This window comes from Rhincodon typus, chromosome 10 (genome assembly GCF_021869965.1).
Source record: "Rhincodon typus isolate 14 chromosome 10, sRhiTyp1.1, whole genome shotgun sequence".
Taxonomy (NCBI): Eukaryota; Metazoa; Chordata; class Chondrichthyes; order Orectolobiformes; family Rhincodontidae; genus Rhincodon; species Rhincodon typus.
Genome location: NC_063341.1, coordinates 75,888,022 through 75,913,641, shown reverse-complemented (window position 1 = coordinate 75,913,641; position 25,620 = coordinate 75,888,022). Strand labels below are relative to the sequence as shown.

Genomic DNA, 25,620 nt, shown 5'->3' with positions numbered 1-25,620 from the left:
GGAAGTGTGGTCCAGGGTGTCCCGGAAGGTACGGTACCTGCTGAAAGCGGGCAAGAGAGGGGAGGGGAATATGTGTCTGGTGGTGGCATCTCACTGGAGGTGGCGGGAATGGCATCTGATGATCTTCTGGATGTGGATGCTGGTGGGATGGTAGGTAAGGACAAGGGGAACCCTATCACTGTTGCGGGGGGGAAGAGAAGGGGTGAGGGCAGAAGTGCAGGAGATGGGTTGGACCTGGTTGAGGACCCTGTCAACGATGGTGGGAATCCTCGGTTGAGGAAGAAGATGGACATTTTGGAGGCTCTCCTGTCAAAGTTGGCCTCATCTGAACATATACGATGGAGTTGGAGGAACTGAGAGAATGGGATGGAGTCTTTACAGAAAGCAGGCTGTGAGGATGTATAGTCCTGGTAGCTGTGGGAGTTAGTGGGTTTATAGTGGATATTTCTGGCCAATTTATCACCAGAAATGGAAGCAGACATGCCGAGGAAGGGAAGGAAGGAGTCAGAGATAGACCAGGTGAAAGTGAGGGCAGGCTGGAAATTGGAAGAGAAATGAATGAACTTTTCCAATTCCGGATGAGAGAGGGAAGCAGCACCGATGATATCATTGATATATTGGAGAAAGAGTTGTGGGTGGGAGCCGGAATAGGACTGGAACAAGGAATGTTCCACATACCCCATGAAGAGACAGGCATAACTGGGGCCCATGCAGGTACCCATGGCCACACCTCTGTCCTGAAGAAAATGAGAGGAGTTAAAAGAGAAGTTGTTGAGGGTGAGGACGAGCTCAGCCAAGCGGAGGAGGGTGGTGGTGGGTGGGGATGGTTCAGGTCTTTGATCCAGGAAGAAGCGGAGAACCCTAAGACCCTCCTGATGAGGAATGGATGTGTAAAGGGATTGCATGTCCATGGTAAAGAGGAGGTGGCTGGAGCCAGTAAACTGGAAGTTTTGAAACTGGCGTAAAGCGTCAGAGGAATCATGGATGTATGTGGGTGGGGACTGGGCCAGGGGAGAGAAGACTGAGTCAGGCTAGGAAGAGATGAGTTCTGTGGGGCAGGAGCAGGCTGAAACAATGGGTCTGCCTGGACAGTCCTGTTTGTGGATTTTTGGAAGGATGTAGAAATGAGCTTTGCGGGGCTGGGGGACTTGGAAGCAGAGTGGGGTGGATCACTAGATGAAATGAGATCAGTTATCGCAGTTGATACAATGGCCTGATGTGCCATGGTGGGATCATGGCCCAGGGGAAGGTAGGAGGAGGTATCTGAGAGCTGGTGCCCAGCCTCTGCAATGTAGAGGTCAGTACGCCAGACTACAACAGCACCACCCTTATCGGCAGGCTTAATAACAAAGTCAGGGTTTAATCTAAGCGCACAGAGTGCAGTCAGTTTGGAGGGAGATAGGTTGGTTCTGGTGAGGGTGGCAGAGAAATGGAGGCGACCGATATCACGTTGACAGTTCTCAATGAACAGATTGAGTGCAGGTAAAAGGCCAGAGGGAGAGGTCCAGTTGGAGGGACAGTGTTGGAACTGGGTGAAAGGGTCTGTGGGATGGGGAGAGGACTTTTGTCCAAAGAAAGGAGCACGGAGGCGAAGGCGGCGGAAGAAGAGTTTGGCGTCATGTCGTGCCTGAAATTCATCAAGGTGGGGACGCAGAGGGATAAAGCTGAGGCCTTTGCTGAGTGCAGAACATTCAGCATCGGAGAATGGAGGGTTAGGAGGGATGGTGAATACCCAACAGGAGGTGGGGGGTTGGTGGAGGGGATGGAGTCAGAGGGAAGGGGAGGAGAGGAAGGTTCCAGAGGGCCATTGGTATCTTTGAGTTGGTACATCTTGTGGGCCTTGATGCCTGACAGGAAAAGAAAAAGTTTCTTGTTAGCACAACGAATGAGCCGGAAGATGAAGTGGAACTGGGGAGTGGTGCAGCCCTGAGTCAGCGTATTGCGATGCTGTTGGAGAGAAAGGTTGAGAGTGTGTATGTGATGCCGCATGGCACTGAGTGTGGATCTCAGGATGCGGCGAGAGCAGCTGTCTGTGGAACGTTGAACATCACGGAGGTATTTGTGATCCTGGGAGGATTCAAAACACAAGGGATGAAACTTCAGTTGGAATCCACGTGGGGTGAGTCTGAGCCGGAGGCAGCCACTGAGGAATGTGATATTGCTGTGGAAATGAGTTTTAGCAATTACCTGGTCAAACACCAGGAAGTAACAGTGAAATTAATGTCGGTGGGCAAGAAGAAAGATTGGAACGGAAATCCCGTCAGAGAGAGGAGCAGAACTTCTTCAAGGTGGGCATGCTTAGAACAGATGTGGTAGTGAGTTAAGTACTAAATAAAAACCGAAAGAACTGTGGATGCTGTGAATCCGGAACAAAACAGAAGTTGCTGGAACGCTATCTCAATTTTCAACGACAGCATCACGGCAACTTTCAACCTTGAACTGGATTCCCAGTATGGAACTTTTTTGCAAAGGAGGGGCCCTGAATCGTTGATAGAAATTTGATGACCTAGATCAGTCTTGGTCTCGAAGAGTGTGTTGAATTTCCTGACATAACTGTGGCATCCCTGAACTACCTTTCCTTGTGATGGCATGGTGGCTCAGTGGTTAGCACTGCTGCCTCACAACACCAGGGACCCGGGTTCAATTCCGCCCTTAGACAGCTGTCTGTGTGGAGTTTGCACATTCTTCCCATGTCTGCATGGGTTTCCTCCAGGTGCTCCTGTTTCTTCCCATGATCCAAAGATATGCAGATTAGGTGGATTGGCCATACTATAGTGTCCAGGGACATGTGGGTTAGCAAGGGGAGATGTAAGGTTACTGGGATAGGGTAGGGGAATGGGTCTGGGTGGGATGCTGTTCAGAGGATAGCTATGGGCTAAATGGCCTGCTTCCACACTGTAGAGATTCTGTGATAGCTTTCCTCTACCCTAGGCTAGCAGAGGAATAACCAGCCTTAGGAATTGTTGGACACACCCATTCCTATCGGATTATCCGCACGCATATGGGGGGAGAAACCCACCAATCCTTCGGGTGGGTTGCAGAGCACATGGAGGGCATGGGTGCGGAGGCTTCCTGCTGAATCATCCTGTGAAGGGCAGGATGTGGAGGAAAAAGATTGGAGCAAAATGCATTCCATGGCAGTAGCTGAGCTGCCAGTAAAGATTTCAGTTTCCTAACACATGGCGTATGTTGCATTGGGTCCACTCGTGCAGGATAACTTCATGCAGTGAATCCCTTGTTGCTTCACGGGATAGAAACATCTCATTATGCTTGTTTATTGTGCCAGTTACACCAGATGGCTGCAGGTTATACACTTGCTTCTTAATCTGCAACTAATTAGCGTTTTAATTGCAAAACATACTGTTGCACTGTAGACCACCCTGGGAGTTTGAAACGAGTTCTGTGCAAATTGTGTGGATCAGTAGTGGTGCATCAAAGACTCCCTCCTGAATAATCTTGGAGCATTTTGCTATTTTCATCCTGCTGAGAGTGGTTGGAAGGACGTGAGGTTAGGATAAGGTGCTCAAATTAATAACCCTCCTTCCCACTACCCTTCTGGTTCTGGAGAAGACTAAGTGTATCATTGCTCATTCACCATGTACAGCCAGCCTGGAATTACAGTAAAGCAACTGAATAAATAGGAACAGCGATAGGAATTCAGCGGAAAAACAAAAGCTACCCTGCCAGAAAGTGGTGAGATTGTGGAAGTTGTGACCACACGTTGAGGCAAATAACACAGATGCCATCAAAGAAAGGCTTGATAAGCGCATGAGGAGAAAGCAGTAGAATATGTAGGTGGGGTTCAATGTGGTATCTGGTAAGAGGCTCATGTGGTGCATTATTGTTAGCATGAACCGGTGGGCTGAATGGCCTACTTGTGCAGATTCTTAACTTAAAACAAAAGCAAAGTACCAGTGGTTCCCGAAAACCTGAACTAAAAATGAAAATGAAAAGGCTGGAAATACTCGGCAGGTCATTGAATGAAGAGTTAACGTTTCAGACCAATGACATTTTGGTTATTTTCGCATTTCAGGAGGATTCATAGCACAGTTTTGGAGAATTGAGTCAACACAGTGTGGAGCTGGAGGGACACAGCAGGTTAGGCACCATCAGGACCCTGATGAAATGTGTAAATCCGAAACGTCGACTTTTCTGCTCCACTGATGCAGCCTGGCCTGCTGTGTTCCTCCAGCTCCACACTGTGTTGACTCTGACACCAGCATCTCCAGTTCTTGCTATTTCCTTGGAATATTGAGTGCAGTTTTAGTCTCCTTAGTTGAGGAAGAATGTTCTGGCGATGGAGGGATTACAGTGAAGGTTTACCAAATTGATTCCTGGATTGGTTAGGACTATATTCACTGGAGTTTAGAAGTATGGTTGTGGGGGGAGATCTCATAGAAACCTATAAAATTCTTAACAGGATTAGACAGAAAAAATGCAGGAAGGATGTTCCCCTTGACTAGAACCAGGGGCCACAGTTTGAGAATACGGGGTAAGCCATTTAGGACTAAGGTAAGAAATTTCTTCACTCAGAGAGTGGTGAGCCTGTGGAATTCTCTACCACAGAAAGCTGTTGAGGCGAAAACGTTGAATGTTTTCAAGAGGAAGGTAGATATAGTTCTTAGGGTTGAAGGGATCAAAGCGTATGGGGAGAAAGAGAGAACAGGGGACTGAGTTGAATGATCAGCCATGACTGTATTGAATGGTGGAACAGGCTGGAAGGGCTGAATGCCCTACCCCTGCTCCTAATTTCTTTGTTTCCAGGCTACCCTGAAATGCCTTCACGTCTAACTCCTACCTTTGGAGATGCAGTGACAGTTCTGTGGTAAAACGCGACAACTGTTGTTTCACGGCTGAATGATAGAATATTGGTCAGGTCTTTGGCAGCGCAAAAATCTCCATGGGTTTCTTCTAAGTATGCGATGAAATGGTCTGTAATACTGGAGAAACAGCGAGTCAGTCTGAAAGGTTTTCCATCTGAAAGGTGGTGCCTCTGATAGTGTAGCATTCCCTGGATGCTGTGTCAAACTGTCGGCCTGGATTATGTCCTCAAACCTTGAGCAGGAGATTGAGCTCAGGAGTTTTTGATTTAGAAATGACAGTATTACCTTTCAATGCCCATATTTGCTTATCCTGCCAGTTTTTTTTTAATCTTGTATAAATTTCCCCAGTGGTCAGAATGAGCTCTCTGCAAATTGTACAATTCTGGGCATCTTACTCTTTAATTGATTTTAGCCCCTTACGGAGGCTACATCATTTTGTGACAAGTGGATAAGGCTCAGGGATTACAGACAAATTAAAGCACGGATGTAGGTTGTTGGGTCCAGTCAGTCTATGTCAATGTTTATCCTTCATGAGAGCAGCAATCCTTATCTCAAATATGTCTCCTCCTGTTTCCCACATTCCTACCTTTCTCCTTCTTTCAAACAACATTTGAGCATCCAAATTAGGGGCAGGAGTTGATCACTCGGCCCATTTAGCCTGCTCCACCATTCAATAATGTCATAGCTGATCTAATTACCCCACCTTCCCAACCACCTCCAATATTCTTCCACCTTCTTGCCTATCAAGAATCTCTGTATCTCTGCTTTAAAAATATTCAAGGATTCTGCTTCCACCACCTTTTGAGGAAGAGATTCCTTAGATCTTTCATGTTTCAATCAAGTTGCCTCTTAACCTTCTAAACTTTCATGGATACAAGCCTAGCCTGCCCAGCCTTTCCTCATAAGATAACCTGCCCATAACAGGTATTCATTCATTACACCTTCTCTGACCAATGCATTAATACTATTTTCTTAAATGATGAGAGTAGTATTGCAGACAATACCCTAGATGTGGTGTCACCAACAATGGCCTATATAATTGAAGGATAATCTCCCTACATTTGTACTTAATTCCCCTCACAATAAATGATGACATTCTATTTGCTTTCCTCATTACCTACATGTAAACCTTTTGCGTTTTATGCACTGGGACACCTAGATCCCACTGCATGTGAGCTCTACAACATTTGCCGTTGTGATAATGTGGTTTTAAAAAAATTCTTTCTGAGAAATAGACAATTTTTTTCACATTTTCTCCTGTTTGCCATGTGCCAGATCTTTTCCCAACCACTTGACCTACCGATATAAAGATACGTCCTCTTCACAATTTACTTTTTTTACCTATCTTAATGTCATTAACAAACATAGCGACCATACCTCTGCCCCTTCATCCAATTAATTCCTGTTTATTGTAAAAAGTTGAGATCTCAGTATTGATTCCTGTAGCACACCACTAGTTACATCTTGCTAAACAGAAAATGACCCATTTATGTCCATTCTTTGTTTCCTGTTTACCAGCCAATCTTCTATCCTTGTCAATATATTACCCCAACACAAAATGAGCTTTCATATTCGATAGTAACACTCAATATGGCACCTTCTCAAATATTTTAAGGAAACTCAAGTACAGTATATCTTAACAGTTATCCTCTAGCCACAGCCCAAGTTACTTCCACAAAGAACTCCAGTAAATGAGATAAATTTGATGTCCCTTTCACAAAACCACATTGACTCTGTTTGATTACATTGAACTCTCCAAGAGTCCTGCAAAAACATCTGCAATAATAAATTCTAACATCGTCTTTAAGCCAGATGTTAAACTAATTGGGAGGCTTTCTCTCTGTCTTTCTGAATAAAGGAGATACATCACTTTGTTTTTGAGCTAATGGAACATTCCTTGAATCTAGAGAATGTTAGAAAGTTAAAATCAATGCCATTGACTATATCAATAGTCTAGGCCTGATTCGTCATTTTTCCTGCTCCTCTGATGCTGCTTGGCCTGCTGTGTTCATCCAGCTCTACACCTTGTTATCTCAGATTCTCCAGCATCTGCAGTTCCTACTATCTCCATATCAATAATCACTTCCATTTAAGACCCTGGGACGAAGTTTATCAGAACCTGGGGAATTGTCAGCCTGCAGCTCCAGCAATTTACTCAGTACCACTTCGCTTGTGATTGTAATTTTCTTCAGCTCCTCTGTCCCTTCCATTTCCTGAGTTACAGCTATTTCTGGCTCAGTGGTTAGCACTGCTGCCTCACAGCGCCAGGGACCCGGGTTTGATTCCACCTTTCGGTGACTGTCTGTGTGGAGTTTGCACGTTCTCCCTGTGTCTGTGTGGATTCCCTCTGGGTGCTCCGGTTTCCTCCCACAGTCCAAAGATGTGCAGGCTAGGTGGATTGGCCGTGCTAAATTGCCCGTGGTGTTCAGGGATGTGTAGATTGCATGAGTTATAGGGGGATGGGTGTGGGTGGGATGCTCTGAGGGTTGGTGTGGACTTGTTGGGCTGAAGGGCCTAGTTCCACTCTGTAGGGATTCTATGTTACTTGTGTCTTATATAGGGAATACTGATGCCAATACCTGTTCAATTTATCTGCTGTCTCTTTATGTTCCATTATTAATGCCCCAGACTCATTTTCTCTAGGACGAACGCTAACTTTGTTAACTGTTTTCTTTTCAAAATGTCAATATAAACCTTTGCTATTTTTAAAAAAATATATATTTCTGTATAACCTTCTCTTGTTTTTCCCTTTATATTAATCTCTTAGTCAATCTTTGCTGTTGTTTTATATTCTGTTCACTCTTTTACCCTGCCATCTGTCTTGGTGCAATGATAGCTTTCTCTTTAAGTTTGATACTATCTTTAACATTTGTAGTTAATGACAGATAGTGGGTTCTCCCCTTTGAAATTTTCTTTGACATTGGAATGTATCAATTTTGTGTATTCTGAAATATTACCTTAAATGCCTGCCACTGAATCTCTATAGACCTATCTTTTAACGTATTTTGCAGCTCACTTTAGCTAGTTCTGTTTTTATGATTGCCTTTATTTAAGCTTAAAACGTTAGCCACTCTTGCTCAATCTGAGTGTAAAATTCAATCATATTATGATGGCAACAATTAATTAATCTTTTTTGTTGCCCAATACCAGGTCTTGTACACCCTGCTCTAACCTCCTAAACATGCTCTTTTACGAAACTGCTGCAAAAATACTCTATGAACTACTCATATATGCTGTCCTTGACCATCTGTTTCCACTTTGGATTAAAGCCCCATGTGTTTAGCACCTTTCTGACAACCTTCCCTATTTCTTTCTTTGTCCCATTCTGTTGTGTGGTTACTATTAGAAAGACAGTTCACTACTCCCACAGGAGACTTCTTGCCTTCATAGAATAGCATCATAGAATTTTTACAATGCAGAAGCAGGCATTTGGCCTTTTATGTTTATACTGACTCTCCAACCAACATTATGATCTAGTTTCATTCTCCTGCCCTGTCCCCATACCCTTGCACATTGTCTCGATCTAAAATGCCTTGATTGAACTTGCCTCCACTGCACTTCCAGACTGAGAATTCCATATCCTGAGTATAATAGTTTTTTACTGACATCTGCTACATTTGTAACTCCGGTTTAATTAGAGTTCACAAAGGGGAACCAGTCGATGTGGTATATTTGGACTTTCAGAAAGCGTTTGACAAAGTCCGGCTTAGGAAATTATTGTGCAAGATTAAAGCGCATGGGATTGGGGTAAGTGTATTGAGATGGATAGAAAACTGGTTGGCGGAGAGGAAACAAGGAGTAGGAATTAATTTTCTGAAGAGTCCCGACCCGGAACATCAGCTTTCCTGCTCCTCTGATGCTGCTTGGCCTGCTGTGTTCATCCAAATCCACACTGTGTTATCTCTGACTCCAGCACCTGCAGTTCTTACTGTCTTTGTAGGAATTAATGGGTCCTTTTCAAATTGGCAGGCAGTGACTCGTGGGGTGCCACAGCGATCAGTGCTGGGATATATATTAATGATTTGGATGAGAGAACAAAATGTAACATCTCAAAGTTTGCAGATGATACCAAGTTGTGTGGGAGGGCGAACTGTGATGAGGATGCTGAGATCCTTTAGCATGATCTGGACAGGTTGGGTGAGTGGGCAAAACAATGGCATATGCAGTATAATTTGGGTAAATGTGAGGTTATTCACTTTGGAAGCAAAAACAAGAAGGCAGATTACTACCTGAATGGCTGTACATTGGGAGAGGGGAGTGTGCAGTGGGACCTGGGTGTCCTTGTGCACCAGTTGCTGAAGGTAAGCTGCAGGTGCAGCAGGCGGTAAAGAAGGTAAATGGTATGTTGGCCTTCATTGCGAGAGGTTTCGAGTACAGGAGCAGGGATGTATTGTTGCAGTTATACAGGGCCTTGGTGAGACCACACGTAGAATATTGTGTGCTGTTTGGGTCTCCTTTTCTGAGGAAGGATGCTCTTGCTCTCGAGGGAGTGCAGCGAAGGTTTATCAGGCTGTTTCTGGGGCTGGTGGGGCTGACGTATGAGGAGAGATTGATTCGGTTGGGATTGTTTTCGCTGGAGTTCAGACGAATGAGAAGGGGATCTCATAGAGACTTATAAAATTCTAACAGGACTAGACGGGGCAGATGGAGGGAAGATGTTTCCAATGGTAGGTGTGGCCAGAACCGGGGTCACAGTCTGAGGATTCGGGGTAGACCATTTAGAGGAAATGAGGAGACATTTCTTCACCCAAAGAGTGGTGAGCCTGTGGAATTCATTGCCACAGGAAGTAGTTGATGTATTCAAGAGGCGGCTAGATATAGCACTTGGGGCATATGGGATCAAGGTTATGGGGAGAAAGCAGGATTAGGCTATTGAGTTGGACAATCAGCCACGATCGTGATGAATGGCGGAGCAGGCTCGAAGGACTGAATGGCCTCCTCCTGCTTCTATCTTCTATGTTTCTCTGAGCCCTCTTGTTTTCCATCCTTTTATAATGTGAAAAGTTTCTACCAATCTACTCTATCCACAGAGGTAGTAGGAACTGCAGATGCTGGAGAATCTGAGATAACAAGGTGTAGAGCTGGATGAACACAGCAGGCCAAGCAGCGGTCTAGGCCCGAAACGTCAGCTTTCCTGCTCCTCTGATGCTGCTTGGCCTGCTGTGTTCATCCAGCTCTACTCTATCCACATCCCACTGTGACATCTGTTCCTCATTTTTCTTACATTTTCAAAGTCCCCACACTCCCCACGCCCCCTCTCACACTCTCCACGCCTTCCACATATCCCCTTCCCCCGCCTCCCCATTGGCATTATCTTTTATGTAGCTTGTTTTCTTTGCCCTCAGTAGAGAGGAGCCATTTCCTTCTTTCACATCTTAATTTATGCCCACTTTACATGTGTTCTTTGTCTTTCACCATTATTATGAACTCTCTTGTCTTTTGCTTTGGGTCTCCACACTATCTGTTCCTGTCATTAGTCCACAGCCTCTGTCAAAGTATAAGACAAATTTCCAATCCATTTCAGTTCTAAAGAAGATTCAAACTAGACTAAAATTGTCACTTCTTTCTGTCTCCACAGATGCAGCCAGACCTGCTGAGTTTCTCCAGTATTCCCTGTCTTAAGTTTTGAAAGGGTTAACACTGAGCATTACATTTAGCACTGGGCAGTATGCTGATATTTTATAGGCCTGAGTAAGGGAAGGGCTCTGGATCTTCCAGGAGATAGACTTATCACCCAACTCTCCTCCATCTTTTTAACAGGGATGCCTGTCACTCTAATGTAACTTGTACCTGATTGCTATCGTGCAATAAGCTACATCTTGTTTAAGACGAGAGCCTCTTCCTGTTTAACTACCAAGTAGTTTTCTTCAATCATAGATGACAGGTCAATCGAATCAGTCAGATCCCAATCTAAAGGAAGGATGGTGGTTGCAAACCTTCCTGATGTATCTTTCACCATTATACAACAAGCATCATTATATAACTAATCACGTCTTCATCTTATCTGCTCAGTTAAAGCAAGCCTGATTTTGAGTTCTTGTTTCTTTGCCTGTCTTCCCTCTAGGCTGCAGGCTAATGAATCCATACTGCAGCTTCATTGTTATAGAGGCCCTACCATGCAGAAAGAGGCTATTCAACCCTTCGAGTCCACACAGATCCTCCAGAGAACATCCCATCCAGAACCAGCCCCCTACTTACACCTAGCCTGCACCTCCCCAGATACTAAGGACAATTTAGTCATGGCTAATCCACCTGGCCTGCACATCTTTGGACTGTGGGAGGAAACCCATGCAGGCACAAGAAGAACGTGCAAACTCCACACAGACAGTCACCCATAGCTGGAAACAAACTCGCGCTGTGAGGGAGCAGTGCTAACCACTGAGCCACCATGCCACTCTACCTTAAATCCTTCTCTTTCTGTGGAATTAAGAGTCTAATGAGGACCATATTGTTGATTGTCTTAAAAACCCATCTGGTTCACTGCCATCCTTACCTGGCCTAGCCCACATGTGGCTCCAAAGCCACAGCAATGTGGTTGACTTTTAACTGCCCTCTGGGCAATTGGGGATGGGCAGTAAATGCCAGTGGTGCTCTCATCCATGAATGAATGTAAAAAAAAGAGCCCAACATTGCACTGAGTACTCCAACCTTGGATATTGTATCAATTCACACGACATAGTTAGCAGTAAGAAAAATCATGTCTGCAGGAAAGAATATACTGTGTCTTTCTGTTTCTTTTTATGCGACTTTTGCAGAGCCAGCTCTTTATGCACCTGACGAACTACTCTGTGAACAAGCACAATGAGAATTTTGAGCGGGATGAGCAAGCAGACAGAGGCAGCAAGCGATCAATCAGGTGGTTCACCGAATTCCTTCGCACCAACGATTACGATGTGGCCAAATTCTGGAATGATGTCTCTGTATGTATCAGCATTGCTTAATTTTTAAAGAAAGAAAGAGAAAGATTTGCATTTCTCGAAGACCTTGCACACTGTCAGGATGACCCATTGTGCTTTAGCGATACTGAAGAACCTTATGAATTTCCGTCGCTGTCTTAAGGTAGAGGCATGTCAGCCTCTAGATTAGCACATAGCAGGCTCCCTTATGGAGTAATGTGGTAATGACCAGCTCATCTGGCATTTGCGATGCTGACTGTGGGATTCATATTTTCCTGAACACGGTGGCGGGTTGGGGGGGGGTGCACGGTTGGGGTGGTAACTTGTCTACTCTGCATCAAAATAATGCTATGAGAACGAGGACTGTCTTATGAGCAGAGGTTGAGCAGGTTGGGCCTGTACTTATTGGAGTTCAGAAAAATGGCAAGGTGACCTTATTGAAACAAGCATATACTTAGCAGACTTGACAGAGTGGATATGGAGAGGTTGTCTCCCCTTGTGGGAGACTCTAGGATTGGAGGGAATAATCTATTTAAGACAGATGTGAGGATGAATTTCTTCTCTGAGATGGTAGTGACTCTGTGGAATTCTTCACACAGAGGGCTGTCAAGGCTGGATCATTAAGTGTAATTCAGGCTGAGATAGGCAGATTTTTAATCAGTAAGGGAATTAAGGATTGATTCTGCTTCTGCTCCTATGTCTTGTCGTCTTATGATTTAGAATCTTGCTTGAAAGCTGGTTGCTCTGTGCAGCCCTCCCTCAGTACCGTATTGGTATATCAGCGTAGAATTTTATGTCCAAGTCTCTGGACTGGGACCTGATGCCACAATCTCTAACTCAGAAGCAAGAATACCCTGTACTGTACTTTCACCTACCGTGAAAATTGTTTCAATGGGAATTGTTCAAAGAACTGCTCCTCCTATATCCTACAGATTTAATCCCTTCCTTCTCCCAGACATTGATGGCTCATGAGGTTATTGGTTTTGTGATTGCTACGGGTCACTAACTTCATGCTCACATGCCTCTGTCAAGTGTAAATCAGAAAGGCAAATGGAATTTTGGCCGTCATTATATAGGGATGGTGAAAATACTAGAAAAGACTAAGTAAGGCAAGCCAGGAAAGGACCACCACTGTTCTCCATGTGGCTGAACTTGTTCTCTGACTGAGCAATTCCTCCCTTAACTCATCTCACTTCTGCCAAGTCAAAGGAGTGGCTATGGGCACCCGCATAGGTCCTAGTTATGCCTGTCTTTTTATGGGGTATGTGTAAACTGTCCACTGCCTTCCACTACAAAGCCATTGACTCCCACAGCTACCTTACCCCACGTCCTGCAAGGACTCCCATCCCATTCTCCCAGTTCCTTCACCTACATTGTTTCCGTTCGGATGATGCCACCTTCCAACACAGCGCTGCTGACATGGCTTCCTGCTTCCATAACCATGGTTTCCCACCCACTGTGGTTGACAGGGCCCTCAACCGCATCCGACCTATCACCTGTGCTTCCGCCGTTGCCCCTTCCCATCACTCACAACAGTGTGATTGGGTTCCCTTTGTCCTCACTTTTCATCCCACCAGCCTCCACATTTAAAGGATCATTCTCCACCATTTCAGACAACTCCAGCAGAACGCCATCACCAAACTCATCTTCCCCTCACTCCCCCTGTCTGCATTTCGCAGAGACTGTTCCCTCTGGGACAACCTCGTCCATTCATTGACCACCAACACCACACCCCCACCCCCACGGCTCCTTCCCATGTAACTGCAGAAGGTGCAATGCCTGCCTCTTCACCTCCTCCCTGCTCACCATCCAAGGGCCTAAACGGTCTTTCCAGGTGAAGCAGCATTTCACCTGTACCTCCTTCAATCTTGTGTATTGTATTAGCTGCACCCAATGTGGCCTACTCTACACTGGAGAAACCAAACGCAGTCTGGGTGACTGCTTTGCAGAACACCTCTGGTCTGTGTGCAAGCAGGATCCCAACCTTCCCATACAGTCATTTTAACACAGTGTCCTGCTCACGTGCCCACATGTCTGTCCTCAGCATGCTGCAGTGTTCCAGTGAATCACAGCGCAAACTGGAGGAAAAACATCTCATCTTCAGACTAGACAATATTGAGTTCAACACCCTCAGATTGTAAGCCCACTCCCATTCCTTCCCTTTCTTTCAGCTTTACACCCCTCCCCCCCACCAACATCCCAGTGGGACTGTCTGTTCTTTCAGGTTTGGTAATTAGATATTCCAATCACTTAATCTGCTCTATCTACACCCTTTCTCCCCCAGCACTCCATCCCCCACCCCACAGTTATTGCATAAAGTGGCCTCATCCACGCTTCTCGTCAGCTCTGAGACTTAAAACGTTAGCTTGCTTTCTCTCCATGGATGCTGCATGACCCACTGTGAATTCCAGCATTTTTTGTTTCCAGGGCAGGACTTATACACTTTCTGGTAAGGTCCTGGGGAGTGTTGCCGAACAAACAGACCTTGGGGTGCAGGTGGGCATAGTTCCTTGAAAGTGGAGTCACAGGTAGACAGGGTGGAGAAGAAGGCGTTTGGTACGCTTGCCTTTATTGGTCATTGCACTGAGTATAGGAATTGGGACATCATGTTGCAGCTGTACAGGATATTGGTGAGGCCTGTTTTAGAATACTGTGGACAAATCTGGCTGCTCTTCCATTGGAAGGATGTTGTTAAACTTGAGAGGGTCACTGTGTTTCACAGCAACTTCAAAACTAATTCAAAGGCTGCAAATCCTGGATGAAAGGAGGTGCGGAGTATTTCTTAAATGGTAAGAGGTTGGGCAGCATTGATGTCTAAAGGGACCTGGGTATCTTTGTTCATAAATCACTGAAAGGGAACATATAAGTGCAACAAGCAATTTGTCAGGTGAATGTTGTGTTAGCCTTTACCATAAGAGGATTTGAGTATAGGAGCAAAGAAGTTTTGCCTCAATTATATAGAATGCTCGTGAGAGTATTGGGTGCAGCTCTGGTCCCCATGTCTAAGGAAGGATCTACTTGCAGCAGAGGGAGTGCAATGGAGGTTCACAACATTGATTTGTAGGATGGTGGGTCTGTCCGATGGGAAGGGTTTGCAACGATAGGTCTTGTAATGTCTAGCGTTTGGAAGAACAGCAATCTACTGGAACTTGCAACAATTTTTAAAAATTCATTGATGGGTGATCTGGGTGTTGCTGGCTGGGCCAGTATTTATTGCACATCCCTAATTGCCCAGAGGTCAGTTGAGAGTCCAACCCCTTGCTGTGGGTCTGGATTCACATGCAGGCCAGACCAGGTGAAGAAGGCACTTCCCTTGCCTAAAGAGCATTAGCGATCCAGTTTGGATTTTCCAACAATCAACATCGGCTTCATGGGCATCATTAGACTATTAATTCTAGATTGTGAAGTCTCGATGCGGAAAAGGATGCTCCCTCTAGCTGGGGTAACAGGGTGAGGGAGGGGGTGATCTGAAACCAGGGGGTGTAATCTCAAAATAAGGGCAAGCCATTTAGTGCTCAGACAAAGAGGAATTTTTTTCACTCTGTGTGTGATGAATCTCTCACAGAGAGCTTTGGAAACCTGCTGTTTATGTAAATTCAAGACCGAGTCTGATAGATTTCTGTTACTAATAACAACAAGGGATATGAGGATAGCGGGGAAATATGATGCAGAGGTAGATCATTGGCCATGATTTGGAATGTTGGATCAGGTTCAAGGGGCTGAATGGCCCACCTTTTGCTCTGATGTGCTGAAACTGCTTTATAAACGCAGTTTCTTTCTTTAATGTACTATTTCTGTCTGTCACAGGACCTTGTGGTGAAGACGTTGATTGTGGCAGAGCCTCATGTTCTACATGCCTACCGAATGTGCCGACCAGGCCAGCACCCCGGCAGCAACAGTGTCTGTTTCGAAGTTCTTGGTTTTGACATCATTTTGGACAGGAAGCTGAAGCCCTGGCTCCTGGAGGTGAGTGCTCCTTACTTCAGTGACCACAATGTGTGGTTCAACTTCAATCTTCACTCAGCTCTCCCAGATGGTACTAACTCTAATTGAATTCTTTGAGGATGTGACAAAACATGTTGATGAAGGTAGAGTAGTGGATGTGGTGTATATGGATTTTAGCAAGGCATTTGATAAGTTTCCCCATGGTAGGCTCATTCAGAAAGTAAGGAGGCATGGGATTCGGGGAAATCTGGCTGTCTGGATACACAATTAGCTGTCCAATAGAAGACTGAGGGTGGTAGTAGATGGAAAGTTTTCAGCCTGGAGCTCGGTGACCCTTGGTGATCCACAGGGATCTGTTCTGGGACCCCTGCTCTTTGTGATCTTTATAAATGACTTGGATGAGGAAGTGAAAGGGTGGGTTAGTAAGTTTGCTGATGACACGAAGGTTGGTGGAGTTGTGGACAGCGTGGAGGGCTGTTGTAGGTTGCAACGGGACATTAACAGGATGCAGAGCTGGGCAAAGAAGTGGCAGATGGAATTCAACCCAGAAAAGTGTGAAGTGATTCATTTTGGAAGGTCGAATTTGAATGCAGAATATAGGGTTAATGGCAGGATTCTTGGCAGTGTGGAGGAACAGAGGGATCTTGGGGTCCACGTCCATAGATCCCTCAAAGTTGCTACCCAAGTTGATAGCGTTGTTAAGAAGGTGTATGGTGTGTTGGCTTTCATTGGCAGGGGTATTGAGTTTAAGAGCCGCAAGGTTATGCTGCAGCTCTACAAAACTCTGGTTAGACCACACTTGGAATATTGTGTTCAGTTCTGGTCACCTCATTATAGGAAAGATGTGGAAGCTTTAGAGACGGTGCAGAGGAGATTTACCAGAATGCTGCCTGGACTGGAGGGCAGGTCTTACGAGGAAAGGTTGAGGGAGCTAGGGCTTTTCTCATTGGAGTGAAGAAGGGTGAGAGGTGACTTGATAGAGGTGTACAAGATGATGAGAGGCATAGATAGAGTGGATAGCCAGAGACTTTTTCCCAGGGCGGAAATGACTATTGCGAGGGGGCATAATTTTAAGGTGATTGGAGGAAGGTATAGGGGAGATGTCAGAGGTAGGTTCTTCACACAGAGAGTGGTGGGCGTGTGGAATGCGCTGCCGGCAGTGGTAGTGGAGTCAGATACATTAGACACTTTTAAGCGACTCTTGGATAGGCACATGGAGGATAGTAAAATGTAGGGTATGCAGGGTAGATTGATCTTAGTAGGATAATAGGTCGGCACAACATCGTGGGCTGAAGGGCCTGTACTGTGCTGTACTGTTCTATGTTCTAATTCTAACCTTAACTCTAACCCTAACGTTTGGACAGGTAAATGAATAAGAAAGGTTTAGAGGGAAATGGGCCAAATGCAGGCAAACAGAACTAGTTCAGTTTTGGAAATCTGGTTAGCATGGACGAGTTGAAGCACAGGGTCTGTTTCTGTGCTGTTTGACTCTCTGGTTAACGTTGTTGGAGTACTGTGACTTTTGTTGTATTGGCTGCTTGACAGAAGGGCAGGGGGACGAGTTGAATATTTTTAATGAAAGCACAGGAAATCAGATGAGACACTGTCTTGCATCACAGAGTGTACGCAAACAGTTCTTTTCAGATTTGGTTAAATGTAGTTAAGTGAAGGCTCGACAACAGCAATTTGCCTAAATATGAATGTTTCATAAGTAATAATAAAAGATGAAAAAGAAAGGAACATTTATTAAGTAAATAAAAAGAATGGAAAAAAGAGGAAAAAGCAATAAGCCTCACGCCCTTCTGCCCGTCGGGGGCCCCTCGATTGACGGTTGGTCTGAAGGCTGAGCTTGTTCCTGGCACTGTTCACAATTCCAGTCCGAGGTGAAGTCTAGCAGCTTGGAATGAAACTCGCTCTCTCTTGTACAGAGTAAGAAACAGCCAGCACAGAAAACAGCAGATACAACAGACAAAACTGCTGGCCAGAACAGAAAACACAGCTACAGAAAATACAAGCTGCAGGTGCTATCTTCGGCCCATAAAGGAATGTTCACGGGACTCATTCAAGGTCATGCAACTTGTCAAGTATCATCCGAAATTTTCCCAGCCTGTTTTCCCATCCCGTACAATCCATTTTCCCATCCAGCTATAAAATATCATCATTACCTGTTACTCCTTCGGCCCATCCTAGACAGGCATGACACCTATACCCTCCAAACCTCAACTGGTACTTCCAAAGTTATGTTTGAGCTAAAAGTGCAAGGGAAGACTCCATAGCAACTAACCTGCGCAAGCAGTAGCATGGAGGAGAAATTTGCTGCCTCACACCTGTAATAAATTGGCCTAGGCCTACAACAATGTGGGTTGGCAAATTATACATCCAGACTGAACCTAATCTCTCTCTCCTTTGGTTACTGACTTTTTTTTAATATTTATTCACAGGATGAGGGTGTCACTGGCTAGACAGCATTTATTGTCCAGAGGGCAGTTGAGAGTCAACCACATTGCTGTGGTTCTGGAGTCACATGTGGACCAGACTAGGTAAGGATGGCAGTTTCTTTCCCTACAGGGCATTAGTGAACCAGATGGGTTTTTCCTCAACAATTGACAATGGATTCATGGTCATTATTAGATTCTTAACTCTAGATATTTATTGAATACAAATTCTACCATTTGCTGTGCCGAGATTCGAACTCAGGTCCCTAGAATATTATCTGGGTCAACAGTCCAGCGATAATACCATTAGGCCATCGTCTCCCCTCAACTCTTCCGCCATGGGTATGGAATGTGCTGCTTTGAAGTGGAGTAGAGGCAGATTCACTTGAGGCACTCAAGTAGGCATTAGATGATCATTTCAAGCAAACGACTTGTAAGGTCATGAGGAAAAGGCAGGAGAATGGCACTAAGTCATAACACTCATTGGATCACTGTTGCTTACATGATGGGCTGAATGGCCTCTGTCTGTGCCATAATACTTCCGTGATTCTGCAGAAGCAGCTCCTCCTTATTTACCTAATAGATTAAATCTCCCCATAGCCTTCTCTGTTGTAAAGGGAACACAAAATTGCTTATAAACTGTGAGCTGGACCATCTCTGACTAGTGCATGGTGAACTGAGAGGTCAAGAGAGACAACTGGTGATGGTTTAATCCGAGGGTCACCTCACCTCAGGTGAAGGGAGGGATTGAGAAGATGGGACCATCATGGTAACTTTAGCTGGTGTTGGCATCCCTTTGCTTCAGAGACAAACTGTCCAGCCAACCAAGCCTAACTGACCGCCAGAAGTGGGCAAGCCTGGGTTTTGATTGTGTTCATTTCACAAGCAGACGGGCTCCATAATTTCATGAGCAGACGGTCCACGCGCCAAGCTGTTGCCCTCAAGTGAGACCGCTGAAAATATAGCAAAGTTGGAGAGATAGAAAAGGATTGTCTGGAGCAGTATTTCAGAACAAACTCTGACTGAAAGGCAAGAGGAAATAAATACAAGCTCATGATGCCAGGAAGGAGTTATGATTTTAGGGAGCCATTCTGTTGAAGGCCACCTCTGCTCTTGTTACCTCTAGGTATGACTATTTCAGTATGTTTCTGACCAGCCTCCTTTGCACCTCCATAAACTAGAGCCCATTAAAAACTTTACTGGGAGGAGATGGTCTCATGGTATTATCGTTGGGCTGTTAACGTTCTGCAGACCTGTGTACAAATCCTGCTGCAGCAGATGGTGGAATTTGAATCCAACAAAAACCTGGAATGATGTGTCTGATGATAACCATGAATCCATTGTTGATTATTGGGGGATAAAACCCATCTGGTTCACTAATGTCCTTTAGGGAAGCAAACTGCTGTCCTTACCTGGTCTGGCCTACATGTGACTTGAGATCCACAGTTAACTCTTAACTGGGTAATAAATGCTGACCTAGCCAGCGACGCCCTCATCCCACGAATGAATGAAAAAAAGGCCCATTCACCCATCAACACACAATTGGCCAAGTTGTTCAGCAATGCCTTGAGTTTAAAATTCTCACCTTTGTGTTCAAAACCCTCACTGGATTCACACCTCCCTATCCCTATAACTCCTCCAGCCCTACAAGACATCTAGCTGCATCTCCAATCCTGATTTTAAATGGTCCACTGTCGATGGCCGGGTTTTTAATTAAAACTAAACTCTGAAGTTCACCTGTCTGGACACATCTGCCTCTCCTCCTTTAAGGCACTCCTAATATCTCCTTCTGTGTTTGCCGTCAAATTTTGTTTGGCAGTCATTTCAGTGAAGCACCATGGGGCTCTTCATTATGCTATGGGGTTATATAAATGCAAACTGTTGAAGTTTAGTTCTGACGTGTAGCTAATTCCCTTCAGGTTATTTTTGAACTTGGAGAAGTGGTTCTGTGTTAATAAAGAGATTGTGATCCTTCTGGGAAAACTGAGACCCCCCTACTGATTGGGATTGTTGGACACTGTCTTGTTTCGGGTCTATTAAGCATGGTGTTCGGGATTTGTGTGGACAGGCTGATCAAAACAGATTGCTGAATTAACCTTTCTGACACGTTAGTTGAAATATTCAAGTATTGTTTTCTTGAAGAGTCTTTGAAATGATGTCTTTCCACCTCCCTAACCAGATTAACCGTGCTCCTAGCTTTGGGACAGACCAGAAGATAGATTTTGAAGTGAAAAAGGGAGTGTTAGTGCATGCACTGAAGCTGCTTAATGTACGGTAAGTTAAAATTAAAATTCAAAATCACAAAGGCACAATAATGAGAAACCAGTGAAGGCCATTCAGCCCCTCAAGCCTCCTGCATTATTACAGAATACTGTGTGTTACCTGATTGTGGCCTTAACTCCATTTCCTTATAACAGCTGATCAAGAACTGAGGAATTAGGAGCAGGATTAGGCCACTTGACATCTCAGTCTCATTCTGCCATTCAGTGAAAGGAGTTAGATCATTTCTGGAACTGTAGCATTGATAATTAAAAAAGATGTTCATCATTATTGGCTTACATTTCAAACAAAGATTCTACTTTCTAATATTTCAGAAGGAGAGGTGGGGGGGTGCACGCTGCACGGAAGACACAAAGACAGAAAAGAATAGATAGAGTTGACTTCATCATTCTAATTTGATTCCTTTTTGTTAAGGGAAGATGAGCTTTGGAAGACAAATAAAAGTGCTGAGAGAAATCAGCAGGCAGTAAGGGAGGAGTGGGAATGATAGGTTTTAGCTGAGGACTATCTAAACTGGGAAGAGAAAGTAGGATTGGAGGCATAATGGACAGAGAGGAATGGGTAAGGTGAGTGATGGCGGAGCCCAAAGAAGGAAGATGAAACATTGGAGCTGGTAGTTTGAGGCATGATAGGTAGGGAGTAAGTGACAGGAGTGCGGGTACGATACCAAAGAGAATTGGTGATGGGAACATGAGGGGACCTTACAATGGAACTGAGAAGCTCGGGGTTAGCAGAAGTGGTGGAAGTGCAGTTAGGCAGCCAACCTTTGCTATTGTTTATCTGTACCATTCCTCAGCACCCCTTACCCCGCAGGAAAGGAGAGATAAAGAAGATGCACTAAGGAGAGAAAATCAGAAAACAGAGAGGTGTGACCGGAGAAGGAGTGAAAGAAACACAAAGACAATAGAAAAAGAATAGTAAGATCAAGGGAAAGAGACAGTGAGAGAAAACAGCTCAATTTTCAAACCTCCTGAGTGTGTAATGAGACATTAACAACTAATATATTCAATTGTTTTTATGTTTGTGCACACTTCCTGCTTGCTGAACCACACTCCTTATTGTAATATTCCGCATTCCTGTCTTTAAATTTCATAGAGTTCTACAGCACGGAGACAGGCCCTTCGGCCCAAACGGGTCCATGCTGACCAAAATGTCCACCCACACTAACCCCATTTCCCTGCACTTGGCCCATATCCTTCTAAACCTTTCCTATCCATGTATTTTTCCAAATGCCTTTTAAATGTTGTTAATGTACCCAACTCAACCACTTCCGCTGGCAGCTCATTCCATATGCGTACCACCCTCTGTGTAAAAAAGTTGTCCCTCAGGTTCCCATGTATTCTTTCCCCTCTTACCTTAAACTGATGCCCTCAGGTCCTCGATTCCCCAACCCTGGGAAAAAGACTGAGTGCATTCACCCTATTCATGCCTCTCATGATTTTATACACATCTATATGATCCCCCCCTCAGTCTCCTATGCTCTAAAGAAAAACGTGCTAGTTTGTCCAACCTCTCCCAATAACTCAGTCCCTTGAGTCCTGGCAACAACCTTGTAAATTTCTTCTGCACTCTTTCCAGTTTAATAACATCCTTCCTATAGCAAGGTGACCAAAACTAAACACATGGGGTCTAGGCCCGAAACGTCAGCCTTTCTGCTCCTATGATGCTGCTTGGCCTGCTGCGTTCATCCAGCTCTGCACCTTGTTGTCTCATAATACTCCAAGTGTGGCCTCACCAATGTCATGTACAACTGCATCATAACTTCCCAACTTCTATACTCAGTGCCCTGACTGATGAAGACCAGTGTGCGAAAAGCCTTCTTCACTGCCTGTCTACCTATGATTCCACTTTCAGAGAACTGTGCACTGAACTCCAAGGTCCCTCTGCTCCACTACACTCCTTAAGGCCCGACCATTCACCATGAAACACCTACCTTGATTTGACGTTCCAAAATGCAACACCTCACACTTATCTATGTTAAACTCCATTTGCCATTTCTCAGCCCACTTCCCCAGCTGATCAAGATCCTGCTGCATTTTCTGATAACCTTCCTCACTGTCCACGATGCCACCTATTTTAGTGTCATCCACATTTGTTTTATTCATTTACAGGATGTGGGCATCGTTGGCCAGGCCAGCATTTATTGCCCATCCCTAATTGCCCCAGAGGGCAGCAAAGAGTCAACCACATGCTTTGGATTTGGAGTCACATGTAGGCCAGACCGGGTAAGGATGGCAGATTTCCTTCCCTGAAGGACATTAGTGAATTTGATTAATTTCTTTCCTGCAATAACTGTTTCATGTTCATCATTCGACCCTTAAAATCTAAATATTTTTAAATTATTGAAATCAAATTCCACCATCTGCCATGGTGGAATTTGAACCTAGGACTCCAGAACATTACCTGGGTCTCTGGATTAATAGTCTAGTGAAAATACCATCTGCCATTTTTCCATTGTGAACTCACTTGTCTAATTAATAATGAAGAGTAGTCTTTGCAAACCTTTTACTTTGCAATTAAATACTCTGGCCATTGATAGCATTCCTCAGATTTCCATCACCAAGGTGATCATAATACTATAGTTGTACAAGGAAAGACCACAAGAAGCTAAACAGGCTGTCCCTTCTTTTAGGAGGTTGACTTCATAGAACATAGAACAGTACAGCACAGTACAGGCCCTTCGGCCCACGATATGGTGCCGAACTTTTACCCTAAACCTAATGTCTAGCTAACCTCTACCGCTACCTTATACTATCATCCATATGCCTATTTAATAGCCGCTTAAATGCCCCTAATGAGGCCGACTCCACTACCCTCTCCGGCAATGCATTCCATGCCCCTACCACTCTGAGTAAAGAATCTACCTCTGACGTCTCCCCGATATCTATCTCCTTTCACTTTTAAAACTATGTCCCCTCGTAAAAGCTACCTCCACCCTAGGAAAAAGTCTCTGGCTGTCTACTCTATCTATACCTTTGATCATTTTGTACACCTCTATCAAGTCACCTCTCATCCTTCGTCGTTCTAAAGAGAAAAGCCCTAGCTCTCTCAACCTTTCCTCGTAAGACCTTCCCTCCGTTCCAGGCAACATCCTGGTAAATCTCCTCTGCACCCTTTCCAATGCTTCCACATCTTTCCTGTAATGAAGTGACCAGAACTGGACACAATACTCCAGATGTGGCCGAACCAGGGTTTTGTATAGCTGGAGCATAACTTCATGGCTCTTGAACTCAATCCCTCTATTAATGAAAGCTAACACACCTTACGCCTTCTTAACAACTGTATCCACCTGGGTGGCAGCTCTCAGGGGACTGTGGACATGAACCCCAAGATCCCTCTGCTCCTCCACACTGCCAAGAATCTTTCCGTTAACCCTGTATTCTGCTTCCAAGTTTGTCCTTCCAAAATGAATCACCTCACACTTTTCAGGGTTAAACTCCATCTGCTACTTCTCAGCCCAGCTCTGCATTCTGTCAATCTCCCTTTGTAACCTAGAACAGCCCTCCGCACTGTCCACAACGTGACCCACCTTCGTACCACTTCTTTCATTCTTTCTCTCATTCTGTTCATTTCTCTTGTCCAATTATCCCATGATTCCATTTAAAATCTTACCTCCAATGTTTACCTTGGTAACTTATTCAATGATCTATTCCCCATTAAAGGAAAACATCCGTATTCAAAAGCCTTTCATAAAATCCCTCATTTCCCTGCCCCCTCTTTTATTTGAACAATCTGCTTGGATGTTCTGGGCACAGTTTTGCTCTTCTTCTCTACGGAAGGTTTTAAATGTGTTGAAGGTGGTTCAGAGGAGCTTTACAAGATTGATGTTTGAAATGAGCAAGTTATCTCACTGGGGTAGGTTGCACAGGGCTGAGTTTGTTTACACCAGAGTTTAGGAGAGTGAGGGGTGACTTAATTAAAGTGCTTTTTTTAATTTATTCACGGGATGATGGTGTCACTGGCTGGCCAGCATTTATTGCTCATCCCTAGTTGCCCTTGAGAAGGTCGGGGTGAGCTGCCTTCTTGAGCTGCTACATCCACCTGCTGTAGTTGGAACCATAATGCCCTTAGGGAGGAAATTCCAGCGGAGAATTCCAGGAGAGAGGGAATTCCAGTGTAAGATCCTGAATAGACTTGACAAGGTGGATGTGGAAAGGATGTTTTCTCTTGTGGATCAGTCTAAAACTAGGGACCACAGCTTAAAAATTAGGGGTTACCCTTTTCCCATACAGGGAAGGGAAAATATTTTCTCTCTGACAGTTGTGTAATTTTAGAACTTTTTACCCCAGCAGGCTATGGAGGTGGCATCTTTGAATATTCTTAAGAAAAAGGTGAATAGATTCTCATTAGGCAGGAGTTATTGGAGGTGGGTGGGAATGTGGGATTTGAAACACATCACCTTATTGAATGGTGGAGCAGACTTGAGGGGCGGAATGGCCTACTTCTGCTTCTAATTCATAGAATGGCATGTTCTTTCTCAGGCTGAACCACTACGAGGAATGACTAAGCTCTCCACAGGTGGTATGTTTCTACAAGAAAGAGTTTGCTGATTTACAACAATTCCATTTTGTGGATTATTATCAAAAGCTGTAGATATAGTGACCCACAATGATTTCTCTTTCTTCAATCGACAGTGAAATTGGGAGGGATGAAAGGTTGCCTGCTGAGTGATCGGGGATTCAGTGTAATTGTTGAGAGGTTAAATTGACAGATATGAAGCTGAATTTACATCCAGTACACTTTACTCTCTTTCATTCAGCAGCTAGCCAAACTGTGTAGGATTACAGAGCTGGTGGATAATAATATGACTGCCTCAGAGCTGTCTCAGTGAAGTTGAGCTGTGTATGGGAACTGCTTACTCAGCTGAAGGTGTTCTCACAGTGAAGAGGGATCTACTGTCTTACATTCTACTTGAGCAGCCATTAGGATTTTTTTTATACATTCATGGGATGAGGGTGTCGCTGGCTAGGCAGCATTTGTTGTCCATCCCTAAGCCCAGAGGGAAGTTAAGAGTCAACCACATTGCTCTGGGTCTGGAGTCACATGTAGGCCAGACCAGGTAAGGATGGCAGTTTCCTTCCCTAAAGGGAATTAGTGAACCAGATGGGTTTTTCCAACAATCGACAATGGATTCACGATCATCATTAGATTCTTAATTCCAGATATTTATTGAGTTCAAATTCCACCATCTGCCATTGGCAGGATTCGAACCCAGGTCCCCAGAACATTATCTGGGTCTCT

At 44.7% G+C, this 25,620-nt stretch overlaps 1 protein-coding gene across 1 annotated transcript in view; it reads left to right on the top strand.

The window, feature by feature from the left end:
- ttll7 (tubulin tyrosine ligase-like family, member 7) overlaps positions 1-25,620 on the top strand; it is a 179,619-nt gene that overhangs the window by 131,220 nt on the left and 22,779 nt on the right. Inside the window, exons 8-10 of the mRNA XM_048602248.1 lie at positions 11,579-11,743; positions 15,527-15,685; positions 20,279-20,373. Coding sequence (XP_048458205.1) covers positions 11,579-11,743; positions 15,527-15,685; positions 20,279-20,373 — 419 coding nt within the window. The remainder of the gene's footprint in view (positions 1-11,578; positions 11,744-15,526; positions 15,686-20,278; positions 20,374-25,620) is intronic.